At 40.9% G+C, this 17,972-nt stretch overlaps 1 protein-coding gene across 4 annotated transcripts in view; it reads left to right on the plus strand.

The window, feature by feature from the left end:
- The first annotated feature begins 43 nt into the window (after nucleotides 1–43).
- agtpbp1 (ATP/GTP binding carboxypeptidase 1) overlaps nucleotides 44–17,972 on the plus strand; it is a 26,671-nt gene continuing 8,742 nt past the window's right edge. The window contains exons 1-19 of one of the 4 annotated variants that reach the window (XM_019867109.1): nucleotides 44–260; nucleotides 915–1,019; nucleotides 1,859–1,917; nucleotides 3,898–4,028; nucleotides 7,335–7,402; nucleotides 7,794–7,857; nucleotides 8,963–9,109; nucleotides 9,724–9,855; nucleotides 9,952–10,045; nucleotides 10,712–10,749; nucleotides 11,671–11,879; nucleotides 12,694–12,871; nucleotides 12,980–13,018; nucleotides 13,922–14,022; nucleotides 14,099–14,215; nucleotides 14,487–15,085; nucleotides 16,634–16,717; nucleotides 16,823–16,912; nucleotides 16,991–17,139. In XM_019867109.1, coding sequence (XP_019722668.1) covers nucleotides 954–1,019; nucleotides 1,859–1,917; nucleotides 3,898–4,028; nucleotides 7,335–7,402; nucleotides 7,794–7,857; nucleotides 8,963–9,109; nucleotides 9,724–9,855; nucleotides 9,952–10,045; nucleotides 10,712–10,749; nucleotides 11,671–11,879; nucleotides 12,694–12,871; nucleotides 12,980–13,018; nucleotides 13,922–14,022; nucleotides 14,099–14,215; nucleotides 14,487–15,085; nucleotides 16,634–16,717; nucleotides 16,823–16,912; nucleotides 16,991–17,139 — 2,365 coding nt within the window. In that variant the 5' untranslated portion in view covers nucleotides 44–260; nucleotides 915–953. Of the gene's footprint in view, nucleotides 261–914; nucleotides 1,020–1,858; nucleotides 1,918–3,897; nucleotides 4,029–7,334; nucleotides 7,403–7,793; nucleotides 7,870–8,962; nucleotides 9,110–9,723; nucleotides 9,856–9,951; nucleotides 10,046–10,711; nucleotides 10,750–11,670; nucleotides 11,880–12,693; nucleotides 12,872–12,979; nucleotides 13,019–13,921; nucleotides 14,023–14,098; nucleotides 14,216–14,486; nucleotides 15,086–16,633; nucleotides 16,718–16,822; nucleotides 16,913–16,990; nucleotides 17,140–17,972 lie in introns of all 4 variants that reach the window. The other 3 variants (XM_019867108.1, XM_019867110.1, XM_019867111.1) reach the window with 3 other exon arrangements.

Genomic DNA, 17,972 nt, shown 5'->3' on the forward strand with positions numbered 1-17,972 from the left:
ATTTGGTGACGACCATGGCGCACTCGCTGTATCAAAGGCGTATGAGCACGTAAAACCGCAGTAAGAGTCGTACTCTCGCGTGGCTCGCTCACTTTGACAACCTCTCTCTCTCTGACAGTCTTGCTTGGGGCTGCCCCTCATCACAACATCACCAGGGCGTTTCAGCCAGCCAGCCAGACGAAACACACTATTACACAATAAATACACACTCTTTAGCTGCCGCCGTTATCTCAGGAAGACAGCCGTTCCTTGCTTCGGAGGTAAGTCATGCCCATTCTCCGTACGGCGCCGCCCGGGCTGACCGCTTTGTCTTAACGCGGCGGGGGCGTTCTTAAAATCGGCTTTCTTGTGAGCTCAGTCCGGCGGTAACAGACTCGTCCGCGACGGCAGGTGCAGCGGCCCCCGGGCCGCTAACGGTTGTAGCCTCTTGAGTGTTTTCTTACGCCCTTCCAGACAGTTACGGCGACTTGGTTACCAGCGGCGGTCTCGTGTTTCATCTGCGTTGTTATTTCACTTTGCTTTGTGATGGATTTGTAAGGGGGTCATAGGAAGGCTATCAGCCATCTTTCAAATTGCAATGGCTGTCAAGTGACAGAAAGACCTTATCGGAATAACAACGTCAAGCTCGCTTGATAAATATTTAAACAGGGCTTGGAAACCTGCAAGTGTAAATCAGTCCACAAGGCCCACAAAACATAAGTGCCCATGTCTAATAACAATAAAAGGAAGTTCCCAATTCTCATCCCTTACTTCAACCATTTGGCCCAATCTTTTTTCCCCGTTTTGCGGCTTATTGCTTAGTATTTACCTTATGTGACCGTTTGTATAATACATGCAAAATAAAGTGCATAGAATGCACGAAATTGCTACAAATTGGGTATTTTTATTTACAGTATTTATTTATTTATTTTTAGAAAAAGAGTCATGCTTTGACTTGTTGGGGAAAATTTGCTATGTTTGGTGTATGGTGGCAAGGCATTCAACTCTGCTCACTCACAACAAGCAGCGGTTCAGTCATTGTGAATAAATCTTCAAAAAAGAGACTTCAAGCATTTTGATGCCTCTCCCAGTCAAGTTTAATGTCACAAACAAAAAGACACACTTGGTATGTAAAACGACTGCATGATTTGCATTCAAGTCTACTAACTTAATGCTAATGAATAGCGACTAATGGCGGTGCTATAATGTTTTCAGGATCAGAGGCTTGTACACAATCGGTGCAGTAACACATATAGACAATCTAATTTAATAATACTTACAGGCATGTGTTCTTTATCCTATGCGAAAAGCAGGTACGATTACTGCAGATTACTGGGTTACTTCCAGTAGTTGAATGAAACTCTTCTTTGTTGTCTGCATGACTATGTTGTCTTTTCACACCGCACTTGGTTTTCAATGTGTTTGTCGCGGGGCAACAGGCATGGATGACAAAACCCGAGTCCCAGCTTGCCCATATTTGGAAGTGCTTTTGTGGCACCCAACCAGGAAGTAACCAGCATATATCGTGCACCCAAACATTTTATCATGAACTAAATATAACACAGAACACTTTAATTTAGTACAACAAGCAGGGATCATGAAGCCCTTTGCGAGGAAAGGATATGCCTGAATGAATAAAACAAATATATTAAAACAGTTGCCTCTGACTGTTGTCAATAAAAATTGACTCGTGACCCATTTTGGTACCCATTCAACAGCAACACAGCTGCATGTTGTCCTGCAATGACACATTATACACTCAATGAAAGCATATTATGACTGGCCTTATTTTGCCTCACAAGTGCTCCTGTATTGGCTCCGTTCACTCAAGCCACTTAGTTTTGAAACTGCATGCATTCAGTGTTTATGTCTTTCATAGACGACATGCCATGTTGATGTGACGAAAATGAACAAACCGAAGATGGCCTCAGAGAAGGGGTGAGTGTTTTTTTTTAACTCCATCCAAGCAAAATGATGCCATTTGTCCACGCTTCTACTCTTTCGTACTGTTACGCACCCTTGAGTGTGTTGTCATCCCTTTTGAACTCCCAGTGTAGCACCAATGCTTGTTTTGTGTCCTATTACGTATTTTTGTGCACAAAAACTTCACATGAATGAGGTTAACGTGGGCAATTATGCAGAGGCTTTTTGTTCTTGTCACAATTCCCCATTTTAAAATTATGTGTGTTATGCAAATGTATAATGTACATTTACTCAATGTTGCAAGAAAGAACTGTAATGCTATGCGACAAGAAAAAAATATTACGCACAAACTGAAACTTATGGGAATTAAATCATTATGAGGGAAAAAAAAAGTTGCTACAAAAATTTGTAATATTTCCAAAGAAAAGATAATAATCCTAGGAGAAATTACAAATATGTTCAACAATCAGTTTTTAATGTTAAAAAAAAATATTTTGTGAGAATCGAGCTGATATGTTTTTTTTTTTTGTTTTTTTGTAGACTCAAAAGTGAAGAGGAAACAGAGGATTAGAACTGAGGCAGGGTTTAATGACAAAAAAGCATAGCGTATGAGCAGGGTGCAGAAATTTCTTAGTGAAGCAGATGGCAATGCGATGGGCTCTTTTGAGTGTGCTTCGTAAATGTGGGACTTTGGTGACAAGGTGGAACAAGGCTGGACCAAGGATTTGGCAGCAAGCCGTGTGCAGGCACGAGTGAGAAGGAAAAGAGTAAAAGAGTCAAAGAGGACACTACACTGTCAAACACATAGCTACACCCCGTTGTGTTCGCCAAAATACCACTTCCAGAAGTGGGAATCATCTGGCACCTGCATAAAGATCAGGCAGGCACTTAAACCGAGTTGATGACTGATCAACTGATTGCAGGTGGAGTGTGAGTGAGTGCCCTCTCGGAACAGATCCGCCCAGCCTGAAACAAAAAACACACCAAAAAAATAAATAAATAAAGTTGTACTTAAGGGAATAAAGAAAAAACTTTTACAAAACTGTTCATATACAAGAAAAATGAAACAAAACCCTTTTTGGACAAATATTCCACGTTTGCAATATTACAATCTTTTGAGAATTAAGTCATTTTTTAAAATGCAAATACATTCATAAATACAAAGAAATTTGCAAGATTATGAAACATGACCAAATCTCATGTTGCTAGGAGGATAACTGTTTCCAGAATACTTTAATGAGAATAACGAGTAACATAATATGAGCAAATCATTCGGTATTTCTTTTTAGTGTGGCCCTCATTCCCCTTCATGTATAACTGATGCAATGTGTTTATTTGGGCATGTATTGAACGCTCTTGTGCGCTCGCTTGCCATTTTTACTTGCGCTGTCCCCAGTGTGCACTCTTCTCTGCTGTGTCTTTATAAGGACATGGGGAACATTGAGCTGCGCTGGGTACAACTTGGATTCTCTTCTCCCATGTTTGCCGTTGCCGTACCAAGCAGCAACCTTTCACCCCGCTCATCCAGCCTTGCCCTAAACTTTCTGAAATTGTGTCTACCAAAGTCCACATTGCAGACCCTGGTGTTTTGCTAGTTCTATAAATACCACCCTCGTCTGTCTAAACATGGCTGTTTTAAATGCAGCCTTGTTATTAATCATTCGCCCATGAGGATTAAAATTATTTTGATGTTGTTGTTGTCATTATGAAACCCATTGATTATTTGTTTTGTGTATCAAGTGTCATTTTGGGGCTTGGGCTGTCTTTGAACTGAACAGGGATAAACTAAGAGAACACAGAATTTAAATGGCTAACCTCAGATGACCCTGATGTATCCCAACGGGATGTTATTCCCAAACATTCCAATACACAAATGAATGGATGTCAGCAATGCGGTGCCTCGTTTCTACTCTACAGTGCCGTTGTTTTTTTGCACAAAACTCAAAATTCAAGCAAATTCAATCCAATTGATGGTCGCTCTCATTTCTCTCCCAGTGTTCCCAGTAACTCCAGAGTGCAGATCCTGCTGACCCAGCTGGAGAAGATGACCGGGGACTCCATGGTGAGGGATCCCGAGATGGCGCGGCAGATCACCTCCAAGCTCCTGCATCTTATACAGACACAAGGTAAGCGCTCACGAAAAATAAATGTATACATCTTTAAATAATAGATGCCACTGGACTACCGGGTGGCAGAAAGAGAAAGATTATTGCTGACTTGAAATTCAGTCAGTGACAAAAATGTATGATAGCGGTATTTAGGAAGCAGTATTTTTCCATTTCAAAATTAATGCAGTGGAAACCTGTGGGTTAGGAGGATTAATGTACTGAATATCAAAAATTGTTTTACAGAGTAGCGCTGGACAATTCATCTAAATTTAATTGTAATTTCATTATTGGTTCCTCGCGATCCTGAAAACATTATTGTCGAAGAACAATGATTAATATGCCAAACATCGCATTTGCAAGATTCCAACATAGTGGAAGAACCATGTCTGTGCACCAAGCGTCTGACCTTTTTGTGATTCTGTCCTACCTGAATGTTCTTTAAGCTGTTTAATGAATGGAGTTTACTGTAAAACTAAACACACAACAAAAATAGTTACACACATTGTCTATTTAAATACAAGACATTTCATTTATAAAACATTGCTCGTTGTTTCATTGTTGTATATATGATATTTGCTCCATGTACTGCACTTTGTATACAGCGATGGTTGTTTTAAAGTGCTCTATAAATACAGTACAGTTGAGTTGAGTTGAGTTGCTAGCGCTGATGCTAAAGGAAGTTTAAAGTCCCATTGACATGCTAATGAGAAATTAGCATCGACTTTGTGACATTCCTTCAAATAACGAATACTCGAACACAAATGTCGAGGGAACACATGAAGCCATTTCCACATGATATGCCACGCAGTAGGATATCCAAGGGCCCAGGTTCGCACAGTCAGTGCCAAGACGTGTGAAAATAAAAATCTAACAACAAAATAAGAAAAAGTAAATATGATAAAGAGAAGCAAGATGCAAAGATGCAATGCAGCAAAGGTGTGGCTGCAGCAGAATGAAAATGCAAGTCTTGATTTCCACATGATATTTACAAAGTAATTTTGGACTTGATGGATAGAATACAGTTTTCAAGAATAAAGTGTTCAATATGCACGGTGGATATGGGCACGAGGGTATGATGGTAGATTGGAATAGTTGAATGAATACTTCGGATTTGAAATCAATGAAAAATTATTTTTATTAATCGGGATTTCAATATCAGTCAAAATAGTGATTAGAATTTTTTTTCCATAATCGCCCAGCCCAAGTGCACAGAAGATCGAAAGACTGCCTCGAGGGGGAGTAGCCTCTTCTAAAGGGACACTGGAAAGCTTGTGTCAAGAACACGCGTTGTTGAGGATCCAAGTGCAGGGAAGCAGTGAGGCAAGGCAGGTGCTCTCTCAAAAAAGTATTTGATTTCAAAAAACTCAAAAAGGAAAACAAGGCACTCTGGAATCACCTCAAAGGTCCAAAAGACTAGGTATAAAAAAAAAAAAAATAGACTAATCTTATGAGGACGTAACATGACAAGTGACAAGAACAACAAACCAAAGTGAAACTGGTTTTGCAAGCGTGAATGAAGGCGTGGATGTGGTTCTCTGTTGGAGCCAAAACATAAAGTATAATGGACACCAGCCTAAAAACTACACGACGAGTAGCCTTAAATAGTGTGTTTCGTTTTAAATGTTGGATACATATTGAAATAGTTTTACAAATTGTTGACTCAAGCTTAAAATTGTCAACATATTACCTACTGTCCTACCGCTGCTATATACTGACCTCTCGTGGCATGTACTACACAGCACAAAACATCACCCCCACTTGTGTGAAAATCCTGCAGTTACTGAAGTGAAATCACACGTGACGTCACTCACGCATGTCACACACAATGACGAGTAAAATTTTTTCTGAAAACACCCGATGCATCTTTCTGAAAATGTGTTCAAACTTTAAGGTTGAGGTTTAAGTAAAAGAACTCATTGCATTACTGATAATAATGCAAATAACTAAAATGTATATAGTAAGGGCCAAGGACTCTCTTAAATGATTAAATCACTGCATTTATGATTAGTGTATTGTTTATTTTCTTACATCTCGTTCATGTATTGATTAATCTGATAATTTGTTTGTTTTTATTTAATTTTGATAAGTTACTACATCAGTCTTTTCTGTGCCAATAACTGAATAAAAAAAATATAAATGAAATGGGAGTCAACTTTACCTTTAATCGTGAGATTGGGATGGCACGGGATAAACATTTCACGGGAACATATGAGAGTGGGATTGACCAGTTCGAAAAAAAATAACCTCGGACAGATACACAGCCATTTTTAATGCAGTGGGAGTCTTTCTGAACGGGGAGCAGGACGGGAGTGGGAGTTATTTTCACTAGGGAGTGGGACGGGACAGGATTTTTAAAAACTATAGTCCGGGATTTTGCTGGGATGGGTCCCATGTCTCCCTCTAGTGGTCGGAGATGCTTCACATTTCTTGGCTGTGTTCAAAAATTGTATTTTGAGCCCTGGAGGCCACCATATAGTACCTCTCACTTTTCTGGAATTTTGAACGTGGTTATACCTCCCTACCATGACGAATGGGTGCAGCAAGAATGTCGTATGTCTCTCACGCCCGCTCATGCCCCCCCTTCCTCCCTGTCTGTCAGCTGTTCCTCTCATCTGTAACACACACGCACACACTTAGAAACACCGCCCCCCTGTAGGGTGTGTGACGCTGGTACCGATCTATCTGCCGGTAACTGTAAACCCTGGGCTGCAATTTGGTGTCCTCAGGTTTCACATTTAAAGTGTGTGAGACTTGGAGGTCAAGAACAAGGGTGGCGGCGGGCAATGACAGCGGGGATTTTTTTAGTGGACTGTCTAATGTGTCTTGAGAGGCACATTACTCAAGTTGTTTCTCATTTTCATACCCTGCCTCATGGTTCTCCGTACTGATTGGGAAAAATATATGAAGTTAGGTTGTTATTTTTTTAAAACAACACATGGCGTATTTTGTGCAGATAGTGTTCTGTGTGCAGTCAGGACATGCTGCTTTGGAAATACAATTAGCAAAAAATAAAAGTGTTTGAGAACCTATAAATGGAGCGCCGCTACACCAGGAGGTACTGCGGCGACCACCCTGACTCTTCAGGTAAAGTTACATTGAACGGTTCAGATGATTTCTACAAAATGTGTGGCCCTCACAAATGTTTCATGTAACTCACATAAAAGTGAAGTGAAATACAATTGACAGCATAAAAAAGAAATAAATACCACACTAATTTTGTCCAAATAATGTGCATCGAACCAGCCTGACCTAGTGGCATGCTGTGGTGACTGCAAAGAAAGTTCCAGTAGACGGATGAACGGCTGTCTCCTGTTTGTCTCGCAGAGAAGACATCGAAGGAGGTGATGTCCAAAGGCACCAGTGGCATGGAGGTCATCCTGACTTCACTGGAGGTCAGTTGGCATCACTTCACGCACATGAGTCTGCTTGCCAGTCTACCTACCTAACTACCTACATACTGGATCCTCCTAACCCTACTATCCACCTCGCCCATCCATCTACCAACGTACTAATGTAACTTCCTTCCAACCAACCAAACCTACTTAGCCACCAACCTCCCTACGTATCTTTAGATGTCATGACCTGCAGATGTACTGAATGAATTGTCTAGTGGGTTTTGCATATCAAACGAGCATAATACCCTCTAAATAAACAATACACATACTGTCATGACTGTCGTTTTTTTTCTAGTTTTTTTTTTTTTTTTTTAACAAAAAGTTCTTGAGTACTATCTGATTTTTGGTCATTTGAAAAGCTAATTCATGACAATCTGACTCTTAACAGACCACCCGGGACATCCAGACGATTCTGAACATCCTGTGCATTCTCAGTGAACTACTGACCTTGGGTGAGAAAAGATGTATGTCGATATTCTCTCCATCCATTTTCTGTGGAGTTTATGACAGTGAGTTTGAGCCTATCCCATCTGATTTGGGCTTTGAGGCGAGGTATGCCCTAAAATGGTTGTTGGGCACAGATAGACAAGCGTTCACTTCCGCATTTACAAATAAAGGCAATATAAGGTCGTCGATGAACGTAGCGTTTATTTCGTTGGAATATGGGAGGAAGCTGCAGTATCTGTACTAACCACTACCTTCCTGCTCTCCTTAAAAACAGTATGATATGCAGTACTCCCCTCCAAGTATTAGTTATCCAATAAAAACAGACTTGGAGGATAGGGATGGTCACAAAGCCCTGCTGGATGTAGTGGGAAAAACACGAGTAAATAATGACCCCACTAAAAATGATTAGAGCTGCGTGTAGTAGTTTACTACACTCTATAATACCAAAGTAATTAAATATCATTTCAAACTTGTTTTACAACTTCACCCCTTAAAAATAAATGGATGATTTGGTTGAGAAAAAAAAATGCACCAAACGTGAGTATGTACGTGCACATGCAGCGAAGATTGTCCTTAACTTCTACTGACAGTCCAGGCTAAACGTAGTTCCCACCTAACATAACAACAGCTTGACTCTCAGTTGAGGTGTCTCACTTCTTCATTCTTCCTTGGCACCAATTCCTGAACTCTCATATTTTCCTTTGATACTATCTTGTGGCATAGATTAGAAAGAGCACGAAAAGTACAAAACGGTAAATTTTTCATTGACGAGCCAGTGATTGGTTCCACAGGGAAAAAAACAACTGAATAGGTGAATAGTGAACTGCGGATACATGGGGGATTACTTTACTTTTACTATGTAGTGTGGAAATCAACTCTGCTTGAAGGGATTAAATAATCTATTACATCCCATAAAAAAAATCAGAGGATGCCCGGTGGGATCACTATTTCTAATCATTTAAGTTTTCTGCTACTAGTAATACAGCAGCATTTTACACCGGGTTTCTCCATCTCCCTTGCCACTTTTTTTATGGACTACATTTTACCATTACTAGTTATAACAATTACATTCAAATTGTTTTACTTGCGGTAATCTCTTTGCTATTTTAGGCAAAGGACGCAGGGTGGGGGTCTTTGTATCAAAAGGAGGAACAGCCGTGTTACTCCGCATTCTAATCAATGCCAACAAAGAGTTTCACCCCAACGAGGAGCTCATGTTGCATCTTCACTCCCTACTGGCCAAGGTGGGCCCGAAAGGTAGGATGTTTTGCAAACACCATACGGGGGGGGATATGTTCCACACCCACCTGCAAAAGGCTAAAATCTGTGAGATAGTTGTACACATCCCAAATGCTTTAAACACATTTAAACTTAGTAAAACATACTTGTATGTATCTACTGTAGTGTCAGTGCCTTTAAGAGGTTGGGCTTGGCGGGATGGCACGTGACATTTCCGGGTGAGTGTCTGGCCGTGAGCTGTGGCCGACAGCATCTCCTGCTACAGTGTGCTCATTGTATGAATTTAACTGTTCTTCTGGACTTCATTGAACTGGTGAAAAGTGCATTGGTGAATATAGCACTCCTTTCGAACATGCAGGGGCATTACAGTAAGCAAGCATACTGTCCTGTAAAATCCTGTGGAAAATAAACGATTGCTGTAAACTGCAGGTTTCTACTCTATAGGGATGGATATCTGCGACAGACAAGTTGATATGTCAGACACCAAAAAAAATATCTGCTATGTGACCCACGATATTGCGAAGGACCAGTACATTGCACAAAAAGCAGAACTAGCGCATTGCATTGCTGAGCTTTAAGCCTGTGTGTGTGTGTGTGTGTGTGTGTGTGCGTGTACGTGTGTGTGTGTGTAGACAGGAAGTTGGGCGTAAAGGCGCGTCTGACTGGCGCTCTGCACGTCACAATAAACCTGATCAAGAAGAACCTCCAAAATGTCAAGCTGGTCCTGCCCTGTTTGCAGGTTCTTAGGGTGTACTCGGCCAATCGTAAGTCAATTGGAACTTTGCTCAATTGTCATTCATTCTCAAAGAAAAAAAACAAACATTTTGTTTGATGTTTGTTTTTACTTGTGCTCTGTGAAGTTGTGAACGCCATAGCCCTGGGCAAAAGTGGAGCCATCGACATGATGTTCAAGATTGTGGCACCGTACAGCAAGAAGAACGCAAGCCTGATTAAGTACGTATGTGGAAGACCAAAGGGTTTTTTTTGTCTATTTTTAAATGCATGTTCCTAAATGAGCCATTCAACAAACCCAATGAAGTTGGAACGTTGTGTTAAACATAAATAAAAACAGAAAACAAATGATTTGCAAATCATGTTCAACCTATGTTTAATTGACTAAAATGTTTCATGCAGCCCCACTAGTCTAAACACAGCATTCTGATTAATGTTGCGTTTGTGGAGTATGAGTTAAGAAGTAAAATCCACCCGTTTTTATCCATCTCAGAAAGTGGCTATTTTTCCACTTGCTGTCGACTGACAATGACATCATAGTTGGTCAGAGCTGATTTAATAACCAATCATGGCTTAGCTTCATGAAACAAGTGAGCCAAGATCGGTTGTTACCTATTCAGTTGCAGTCTGGACACAGAGGACTGAACATTTCTTGTTCTGGAAGGAGCCTTGGACTATCTCGAAGTCTCCAAAAACTCCACAAAAAGTCATTGAGTGCGCTGCACTGAGTAGTCCTTGCCTCTCCCAATACTGCAGCTCCTCCCATGGTCGTCATGGTAACAAAAACTGTACTCTTCATTTGATAGAACAGCCTAATTTGTGAAAAAAAAATGTCTCGTGTCTCCTTAGCCGCATTTGTAATGATGTTCCCTGTGTTTGACTCTGCAGGGTCGCTGTGGATGCACTCGTTGCTCTGCTCAAATCCAGTGAGTATTGATTTTACCGGGTGCACTGCTTGTAATGGCTCTGTCGCGTGACAGTCTGATGTCAAGCTGTTCTGAACTGCGGGTGGGCTCAAAACAATTTCCTTGATTGATAATTAGGATGGATGATTACAACTGCTTCAAAATTGATGTGGCAAGTAATAATGCGAGCCTGGATGCAAGGGTTTGAATACATACAGGGAAGCAACAGCACTAAAACAAATAAAATTAAAATAAAATGGTCATTTAAAAGAATCAATCAGCAGACAGATGGGAATGGAACTGAGACTAAAATATTGATCCTGATTTTTTTTATTTTTCATGCAAACAAGGGTAGAGACACAAAAATGGATTTCCGTTTTATCAAATATGCAATAACAGGAAATTACACAATATTTACACAACTAATATGAAATCATCACTGTTTCTGTTGTTTTTTTTTTAAGTTTTATTTTTTCACTTTTATTTATATAATTTTTTTTTGGGGGGGGAGTATTGTGGCATTATGCATTTCTTTTTGAGATCTTATTCTCTACTTCAGTTTGTCTGCAAAGTACTAGAAGTGATTTCTTGAATCATCTTATCTGGTACTAATCAGGCCTGAGTTTGGAAATTGAAATCAGCTATCCAAAAATTGCAGTTAACCATAGTGACTCATTATTTAACAATTAGTTTTTCCTAAAAGGACAGATTGGTTGGATTTTTTTCATCTTAATAAAATCATCAATTAAGCACCTGCATTTTTTTATTCACTTGGTTGTCTCTCTGAGCGACAATATATAATGTGATATATATATATATATATATATATATATATATATATATGATAAATAAAGAGGGAAAAAGAAAAATCAGAAATCAGGAAAGGAGCAAATGCTTTTTCATGTGCCTGTAATTCATTGTATCTTCTCATCCTCCATCCAGAAACAAATGCTCGGCGAACAGTGGAGGGTGGCTACGTTCCCACCCTGCTCGCCCTCTACCTGGACTGGCACCGCAACGACACGTGGCATCGTCATACGGTGATCCGCAAGGGACTCCTTGGCTGTCTGCGCAATGTCACCAACATCAAGCTGGGCAGGCGGGCGTTTACGAAAGCAGATGGCATGCGCATACTGTACAACTCTTCCACCGTGAGTGAGAGCATTGAGTGAATGCCAACACATAGCATTGCCTACAAACTACAGTCCTCCCAAAAAGTTTGGGTTGTTTGGCTGTCGGGTAAAATATTAGGGCCATACCTAAATTGCACTTTAACTTTTACTAGTGAGCATAATTTGAGCATTTGTAATATTTTGAGCACGTCTTCTCTAACAAGGTGCTTGAATTTAAAATTCACAGCAGGTGTTCAATCCACGAATAGACTAATTTTCTAGAGTGCACACTGGCATTCCATCTTCCGTGCACTCTGAATGAACCAGTGTAGGCTTGGGGCGGATTTTCAAACCTATACTGTTCACATTTCGACATTTTGAGATCAAAATGATGCCTAATAATTGATCACCAATAAACCACCATTATGGGCCCTCTAAAACACAGGTGTCGAAGTCCGGTCCTCGAGGGCCGGTGTCCTGCATGTTTTCCACCCCTCCCTGCTGCAACACACCTGATCCAAATGAACAGCTCATCAGCAAGCTCTATCGGAGCCTGATAGTGATCCTGATCATTTGAATCAGGTGTGTTGCAGCAGGGAGGGATGGAAAACATGCAGGACACCGGCCCTCGAGGACCGGACTTCGACACCTGTGCTCTAAAAGGATGATGTCAGAGGGAAGCGTCATCAGCAGGTTTCAATAGCAATCCAGAGAAACCGGAAGGTAGAGAAGCAAACGTCCTTAGAAATCTATTGGTGGAATGTAATTACTTTGGCCTTCATCGTGCATTTTACGCTCATAACGAAATGTCCTCTTCTGAGTAGTGATATTTCCACTCTGGTATTTTTTCCAGGAGTGTCTCTCGGTGCGCACCTTGGATCCTCTTGTCAATGCCTCAAGTCTCATCATGAGGAAGTGCTTCCCCAAAAACCGCCTGCCTTTGCCGACCATCAAGTCGGCTTTCCATTATCAGCTGGAGCACGTGCTGGCTTCAGGGCCTGTCGCACAGCTATACAGCCAACCTCCCGGAGGTGAGAAAACATCGTAAAAAACATGACAAAAGGGGGTGTGAGGGTCCCGTGCAATTCATGGACACATGTGCACACTCAAATGTTTCTCACACACTGCTACACTTACAGGAAGAACACATGCACAGCTCAGCAAGCCCTTAAAGAAGGGTAAGACTATTCAAGACAAGCAGAGAATAACATTTACCATTCATCATGCCTGCATGAGTCATTACTAAACTAGTGGTATACATGCATCATATAATGCTCGTTTCATGCTCTCAAAGATCATTGCGCAACAATATAGCTCGTCTACTCCGCAGGATTCCTTGTATGCAACGCTGTGGCTACAGAGATCAAGTTGAACTATTCAGTTTTTCCCATTGGAAATAATTTAGGTTGAACGAATCTGTTTCAGGCTCAAACCTTCTCCACCATCAAACTTTTATTAACCAAACATGCAATGTTTCAACCCTGCTGTTTAGTTTTTTTTTCCCCACAACAAAATTGTTCTCAAATAACCCAAGGCGTGTTTAATAAATAATTAAAACCAATCTGTGTGTGTGTGCGTGTGCGTGTGCGTGTGCGTGTGTATGTACATATATAATCTGCTTAATGAAAGACCAAAAGGACAAAAATAAGGCCAGCAGAAAGTGTCATTCTAATTTTAAGAAAATATTTTCTTTGCTTTTAAAACTTTAAAATGAGGGTCAAATTGACTAGCAGTTTAACAGGGGGGGTTAATATACATTTAACTGTCACGTACTCAACCACTGTTAATTCATAATATAAGATCAAAATAAAAATATCGATAGATTTAAAGCACGAACACCAACCGTCGTCTATTAACTTTGACTGATGTCTAATAGACGATTATTCATCATGTATGTACTTGAAGAAATGATCAACTTTCTTCAAAAAACATTATCATTTGATCATGGCTGCACGCATTTTGTGTTTGGAGACATCCTGGTGACCCCTCACAAGAATAATATGTTCCCCCAGAGAAACATGCAGGAAGTGCCAGTTTTAAGGTTAATAAGTGATGCGCTGTGTGTATGTGTGTCCCACCAGTGGACGACGTGGTGGATGAAAGTGACGATAACGAGGACACAGAGGCAGACACGGAGAACGATACGGAGAACGAGGAAGATGAAAAGGATTGTCGCTCCCTGGTAACTCTTGCACTGGTTTCTTTTCTTGCATGTACGTATGCAAACGCCCACATCCTGTCATGCATTTCATTTACAGAATGACGACATTGAAAAGGATATAAACAAGCTAAACCCGCAGAAGATCCCGAGCCGACCTTACGAAGAGTTAAAAGTCTACGAGAAATTCTTCATGGAGTTGTCCCAAGACTTCCAGGTAGGGCTGAACGATTTTGAAAAATAATATAATTGTAATTACACATACTCCGAACAATATGTGAGTATGTAGACTGCACTTCTTAAGCATTGAACTTATCAAGACACTAACTAACTACTGAATACGAAAAATAATCATAAAATTGTGAACCTCCAAGAACCGAGGCAGACTTTAATGTAATAAGTCACGTGACGTAGCATCCAGGAGCCTGAAAAAACATTGTGGAGCATTCACATGAGAATAATATTTTCCACATATTCCTCCACTCTAGGGTTTCAACTTTGGATCCTCTACCACATCTTCATCGGCTCAATCTGCTCAGCCCATCGTTGTGCCCACCGCTCAGGTGCCGTCCCCAAATCACGTCACCGCACGGAGCACTGAAGATGTCTGTGACTCTTCTGCTCCCACTCCCGCTCTTCGCCCTTTGCAGCTGGACGCCAGTGATTTTGCCAAGGGCCCCAACAAAAACGAGGAGGCACATAATCAACCAGCGGAGCAGAAACTGCCTAAACGTGTCTCCTTAAATGCGGCTCCAATGAGAGTCAAACAAAAAGAAACGGCAGTTAGTGCGCTGAAGGCCACGCAGTCCCCTCTGCTTTTGGAGGGCATCGCCATTCGCTGTTTAGCAGGAGGCGGATCAGACTGCGGCTCAGAGGGCGCAGAGGATGAAGTCGGTGAAGGGGCTGTCCTGGAGGTACCCGACACCGCTCAGCTTCTCCCTTTGCATGACCTGGACCTTTACGTGGAGATGGTGAAGGGGACAAAGTCTGTGCCGAGCTACACTGAGGTAGCCTACCCGGACTACTTTGGACACGTGGCCCCCACATATAGAGAGCCCCTTCTGGAGAGGTTGTACGGGGTACAGAGGTGAGAAAACGCTGTTGGTGAAAATCATTCACAGCCATGTAATGGTTAGCACGCCGGAATAATAATTGAGAGGTTTTGGGTTCAGGTTTTGGCTTAGACCTCTCTAGGTGGAATTTACATGTTCTCCTTGTGCTTATGTGGCGTTTCTCCTAGTACTCCTCCCACAATTCCAAAACATGCATGTCAGACTCAAAATTGTTCTTAGCTGTGAATGTGAGAGTGAAGACTGATATGGCCTCCATCTCACTCATGATCGAAATGAGGAGAAACCCTATATTTTGTTCACAATTTGAAACTGTTGCCTGGCATGTCATGCTTTCATCAAAATGTGCAATAAAAGTATTAATTTCATGCCCTATTGTGGCTTTTTAGTGCCACGGAACTATGTTGACGTGAGTTGATGTTTTGCCACTGTATTGGCAATTTCAAGCATTTTCATCAGGGCCGTCAGTTACTTGCCGATTTTTGTTATTCATGGCCGAGCTTGGCCCTTATCCCTAAATAGCGGGCAAACACTTTAAAGCATTTTTTTTTAAATCATGGAGACTAGAGACAGAGCCTGTGGGTGGATTACTTGTCCAATCTTTAAGAGAGTACAAACTGATAACACCCACAAAAACCACACAGATCATGTTTTCACTCCCGGAAGCAGCATTTCATTACCAAGCCATGAAATCACTTTTTGTGAATTAGTGTGCAGGATTCTTGCCTATGGCATACGCAGCAAACACATTGATGTACTTGTTTAATTTCACACTTGATAGGTAGGCGCTCCAGAAACCCAACTATTTGTATTGGAGTAATTTCAAATTAAAAGTCAAACAGAACCCATTCTGCTTGGTTTGTCCAAACTATTTCATATTCTGTCATAGGGACAGAGCCCTCCTGTATATTGATTCTTTCCCCCCTCTCCCTAAAAAGGTTTGTGATTGCTGGGAGATGCCACTAGATTGCGACAAAGCATCTGTTTTCTATTATCCAAGGCTCCGGCCTGACTTAATGGTGCTTCTCCCTTTATGTCAACATAGTTATGTGGCACCACAATGGCATTAAAGCAATATCTCTATATTATACAGGAATTTTCCTGAGCACAAAATCAGTGAATAAGTTAGTTTAGCAGCAACAAAAATGGACATTTTTGTTGCTGCTAAACTCACTTTAGCACCCATTAATCGTTTATCGCGGTTAATGGGGACCAAAACCACCCGCGATAAACGAAAATCTGCGAAGTAGCGACCAATTAACATATTAAAAAAAAAACGTTTTTTTTAAAGTCCGCAAATGGTCCGCGAGAAGCTGCGAAAGTCATCAAAACAACAGCGAGTCACATAGAGCAACATATACAGTACTGTACTCCATGTGTATGAATTTTTTTTTTTTAAATGAATATGTTTGAAAAAATCCGAGATGCACTGAAGCCGCGATAAACGAACCGCGAAATAGCGAGGGATCACTGTATGTGAATTTGCTCACGCCAAACTGACTATGCGAGTTTCCAAGTTCCAAAAATGCAATAAAGCTCCTAAATTTGCTCATGTAACCATACAGGTCTAAGATATTCCAGGATATCGAGAGGTTGATTCATCCAAACGACATCATGGATAAAGTCGTTTACGACCTCGACATTCCCAGGTAGGTTTTTAGTTTTTCATCTGATACCTCTTTTTTAGTCGACAGTATTTTGAATAGAGTCTTTTATTTATTTTTTTATCTTATTCTATTTTCATTATTTTGCAGTTGTCCCGTGATTGGAAGCGATGGCGAGTCACTGAGGTTCAATTCTCAGTTTGAGTCCGGCAACCTCCGGAAGGCCATTCAGATCAGGAAGTAAGCTTGCAGATCCGTTACCATTGTGATGACAAGATGTTCTGTTCACTCGGCACATGATACAGATATTGTGCGCAGGTACGAGTACGACCTGATTCTGAACTCGGACATCAACAGCAACCATCACCACCAGTGGTTCTACTTTGAGGTGAGCGGCATGCGTGTGGGAACCACGTACCGCTTCAACATCATCAATTGTGAAAAGTCCAACAGCCAGTTCAATTATGGTGAGATTGCTACAACACTTTCCTTATTATGAAATAAAGTTCAATTACTCAAGATATAAACAGTGGTGCTTTGAAATATTAGTTTAATTTGTTCCCTGATCACGCTTCCGACTCGAAAACCAAATCATGTTCCCTCATTGAAATGAGTGAAAATGTTATGAATCCGTTCTAGCCCCCCCCAAAAAAAAACAACAACACATGATTTAAGTGTTTTTCAAAAGGAAAAATAGCACTTTATTAAGAATAATTGTAATCACAGAATTTAATGGAAATAATTAAAATCTTAGCCACCAGTGACAGTGTTATACACACGTACAGTTACATGGAGATAGTAGTTGTTCTTCACAGTGGATAAAAATACATTTATGCTTGTGAGTATTGCTGTATTGTCTGTCTACCGTTGTTGCTCCTTCATTTATGTTCAAATGTTCATGATTTAAAGGATTATAACTTAGTTAGCCCATCTATGGCATTTAGCATTGTTATTTAGCATTTAGCTAAACAGACTTGAAAGCAAAGCTATGTGGTTGTTTCAAATATATGTCATTCTCTTCGTTGTACTGACAATTTAGTGTGACAGTAAAATTCAACTCGGGTGGCAGTCCACAGCTTTAAGTCTCTTTTTTGAAGAATTTTCTGCCAAACTGCTACGTATCGTGAAATGGGTTGAGTTGAGTTCACTGCCATCATAAAGACTCCGAAGTCAGGTCACTCGTTTCTCAAAGCCCCGATTTTGTGTGTGTGTGTGTGTGTGTGTGTGTGTGTGTGTGTGTGTGTGTGTGTGTGTGTGTGTGTGTGTGTGTGTGCGTGCGCGCGGGTGGGTGTGTGTCTAG

This window comes from Hippocampus comes, unplaced genomic scaffold (genome assembly GCF_001891065.2).
Source record: "Hippocampus comes isolate QL1 unplaced genomic scaffold, H_comes_QL1_v1.1 scaffold322, whole genome shotgun sequence".
NCBI classification, from domain to species: Eukaryota; Metazoa; Chordata; class Actinopteri; order Syngnathiformes; family Syngnathidae; genus Hippocampus; species Hippocampus comes.